This window comes from Rhea pennata, chromosome 2 (assembly GCF_028389875.1).
Source record: "Rhea pennata isolate bPtePen1 chromosome 2, bPtePen1.pri, whole genome shotgun sequence".
NCBI classification, from domain to species: Eukaryota; Metazoa; Chordata; class Aves; order Rheiformes; family Rheidae; genus Rhea; species Rhea pennata.
The window spans coordinates 28,275,331-28,278,644 of record NC_084664.1 but is presented as its reverse complement, the minus strand read 5'-3'; the positions used below and the strand labels follow the sequence as shown (position 1 = coordinate 28,278,644).

The following is a 3,314-nucleotide window of genomic DNA, read 5'->3' as shown; positions in this document are numbered from 1 at the left end:
AGGGGGGAGCTGGGAACCTCCCGGTCGCGGTGTTATGGTTTGGATATTGCTGTTGGTATTCACTTTAAAAGAGCCTGAATGGGACTTTTTTTCCCTTTTTTTTCTTTTTTCTTTTTTTTTTCTTTTTTCTTTTTTTTTTTTAAGCCAAAGCTTTGTTGTGCTAAACTAGTTGGACGAGTTAGGGTGTCGCTGCTCCTGATTGCTCTGGCCAATGGAACCCGATCCACCCTGCTGTGCGTAAGAGCGCAATTAAGGATTTAACCAAGCCTATGCTGCGCCCCAGCCAGCAGTCTGCCGGAGACAGACACAGAGACTCAGAGCCTCAGCCTCCTCCCCCAGACATGTCTGCTTAGACCCGAGCAGCCCCAGCAGCCAGCCCCAGCGAGCAGCTGGCTCCGAGCTATGACAGGAGTATTTGACAGAAGGGTCCCCAACATCAGATCCGGCGACTTCCAGGCTCCTTTTCAGACGGCTGCAACCATGCACCATCCGTCTCAGGAATCTCCAACTTTACCCGAGTCCTCGGCTACGGATTCCGACTACTACAGCCCCACGGGGGGAGCCCCGCACGGCTACTGCTCGCCTACCTCGGCTTCCTACGGCAAAGCGCTCAACCCTTACCAGTATCAGTACCACGGCATGAATGGGTCTGCTGGGAACTATCCTGCCAAAGCCTATGCAGACTACAGCTACGCCAGCCCGTACCACCAGTACAGCGGGGCTTACAACCGGGTCCAGAGCTCTGCCAACCAGCCAGGTGAGAGCCGGGGAGAGAGGGGCTCGGGGGGCGCGCAGTGCGGCCGCAGGGTGGGAGAGGGGGGCGCGGCAGAGCTCCTTTCCCTTTTCCGCAGACGGCGGGGACGGAGCCTTCCCTGACCACGAGGAGGGGAAAGAGTTGGAAAAAAAAAAAAAAAAAAAAAAAAAAACGAAGAAAAAAAGTAAGGAAAAAAATGGAAGCTGAATCTAGTTTTCCTGACCCCGAAATCAGCCCGCGCGATCCAAAACAGAAATCTCGGAAAGAGCTAGTCCTTTAGAGAAGCAAACGTCTCTCAGTTGCCCCGGGCCCCCCACGGCTGCTTCCCTCCTCCTTCCCCCCGCAGGAAGAGGGGAAAATATAGCCGAGCCTTGTTGTGTGTCTCAAACTCAGGTTCGCGGTGGCAAAGAAAGTTTCCTTCCCCTGTGCTGGAGAGGCGGGGGAGGAGACTGGGAGGGGGAGCCCAGCCGTGGCAGGGCTGGAAAACCGGGAGATTTTTTCAGCAGAAAGCACCGCATTTTCAGAGCTTTCCTTTTACTTCTTTGTAAGTGTTGTTTAAAAAAAAAGGGGGGGGGGGGGATTCCCAAGCGCCAGCCAAGCGCCCGGAGCTTGGCTCGGGATGAGTGCGGTCGCGGCAGGGCTTGCGGATACGCCGGCGGCGGCGGAGGGCAGGAGAGGGCGTGCGGAGCAGCGCTCAGCGGTTGCGGAAAGGTCCCCGCGCCGCGCCGGGTTTCTCCTAGCCGGGCACGCGTAACTCGGCCAGGACCCGCGTCCCCGCCGCTCCGCGCTCCCGCTGCGCGCTCGGCGCCGCCGCCCTGCCTGCCCTCCCAGGCAGTTCGCTCGGCGGCCCTGCGCGGCCGCGGAGGGGCCCCAGAGCCAAGCCGGGGCCTCTGCGCCCGCCGCTCCTCGCAGGAGGAGGAGGAGGACGGCGGGCAAAGCCGGCGCGGAGGGGCCGCGGGCCTGCGCGCCCGCTGAGGCTGCGCGGGGCCCGCGAGCCGCGCGCGCCGCGGCGGCGGGCGGAGGCCCGCGGAGGAGCCGCGGGGGCCCGGCGCGACGGCGCCGCTGCGCGGCCCGGCCCTGCCCGCGGGCGGGTCGCCGCCGCCGGCGCAAGCTGCGCTGCGCGGAGCCGGGGCCCGCGCCTTAACGTCTCCGTCTCTGTCTCTCTCCCGCTCTTGCGCCCGTGCAGAGAAGGAGGTGGCGGAGCCCGAGGTGAGGATGGTGAACGGCAAACCAAAGAAAGTGCGCAAACCCCGGACTATTTATTCCAGCTTTCAGCTGGCGGCGTTGCAGAGGAGGTTTCAGAAGACTCAGTACCTCGCCCTGCCCGAGCGTGCCGAGCTGGCCGCCTCGCTGGGACTCACGCAGACACAGGTACCGCGCCCGGCCCGGCCCGGCCCGGCCCGGCCCGGCGGCGCTCGGCGCTGCCGCTGCGGGCGGCAGCCGGGGAGGGCGGGATGGGGCTGGGGGAACGGGTCTGTGTCAGCGCCCGCATCGGCGGAGCGTCTCCTTGCCCGGCCGCCGCTCACCATGTTGGTTTCCCTCCTGCTCCTCTCTTCTCCTCCCGCCTCCCTCCCAGGTGAAAATCTGGTTCCAGAATAAAAGATCCAAGATCAAGAAGATCATGAAGAACGGGGAAATGCCCCCGGAGCACAGCCCCAGCTCCAGCGACCCCATGGCCTGCAACTCTCCACAGTCGCCTGCGGTTTGGGAACCTCAGGGCTCTTCCCGTTCCCTCAGCCATCATGCCCACGCTCACCCTCCAAACTCCAACCCATCCTCTGCATCCAGCTACCTGGAGAGCTCCGCTTCCTGGTACCCCGCTGCCAACGCCATCAACTCCCACCTCCAACCCCACGGCTCCCTACAGCACCCGTTAGCGCTGGCCTCTGGGACAATTTATTAGAATCTGACCTTTATTATTATTATTATTATTTTTGTTCCTTGGACTCCTGTGTTTTACTGTTAAGGAATAATAACGAAAGGAATGCATATGGGGGATTTTTAAAGGGAAACAAAACAAACGAAAAGATTAAAATGTGTAAAGCTTGTGCATGTAACTTATTGCATTTCAAAGGAAAACCTTTTTTTATACAATACGGACTTTTTTGGCTCAGCTGTGGACACTATCAATGGTGCCTTGAAATCTATGACCTCAACTTTTCCAGAGACTTTTTTCAATGTTATTTTAACCCTGTAAATAATTGTAGATAGAGGAATTAAACTGTATATTCTGAATAAAATAAAATTATTTCGACCACGAGAGACATTTCCAAATTACCCCTACTTCTATTAAAAAGAGAGAGAAAATAATCCCGGTTTTGTTTGCAGAGAGAGAGGGAAACGAGCGGTTCGGAGGGGCCCGATCCTGCAAGCTGTCCTTTCACGTGCAGACGTTTGCTGAGACCAGCCGGGCCATGGCGATCCGTGCAGGCGGGCAGGATCTGACCCTTGTAAGTCCACACGCAAAAGCTAAAAGGCCAGCGGCGCTTTCCCTCTGGAAAAGGGGCTTTTTTCCAAGAGTGTGCACACCTTAACCCGCAGTGGTTTAAGACGAGCCGAA

The 3,314-nt window shown here is 58.6% G+C and overlaps 1 protein-coding gene across 1 annotated transcript; it reads left to right on the top strand.

Annotated features, from left to right (window-relative positions):
• The first annotated feature begins 352 nt into the window (after positions 1-352).
• Positions 353-2,938, top strand: DLX5 (distal-less homeobox 5). Its single transcript, XM_062567761.1, has 3 exons — positions 353-757; positions 1,941-2,125; positions 2,331-2,938. The coding sequence occupies exons 1-3, from the start codon at positions 403-405 to the stop codon at positions 2,655-2,657; spliced, it is 867 nt and encodes a 288-aa protein (XP_062423745.1). The 5' UTR covers positions 353-402; the 3' UTR covers positions 2,658-2,938.
• The last annotated feature ends 376 nt before the right edge of the window (positions 2,939-3,314 follow it).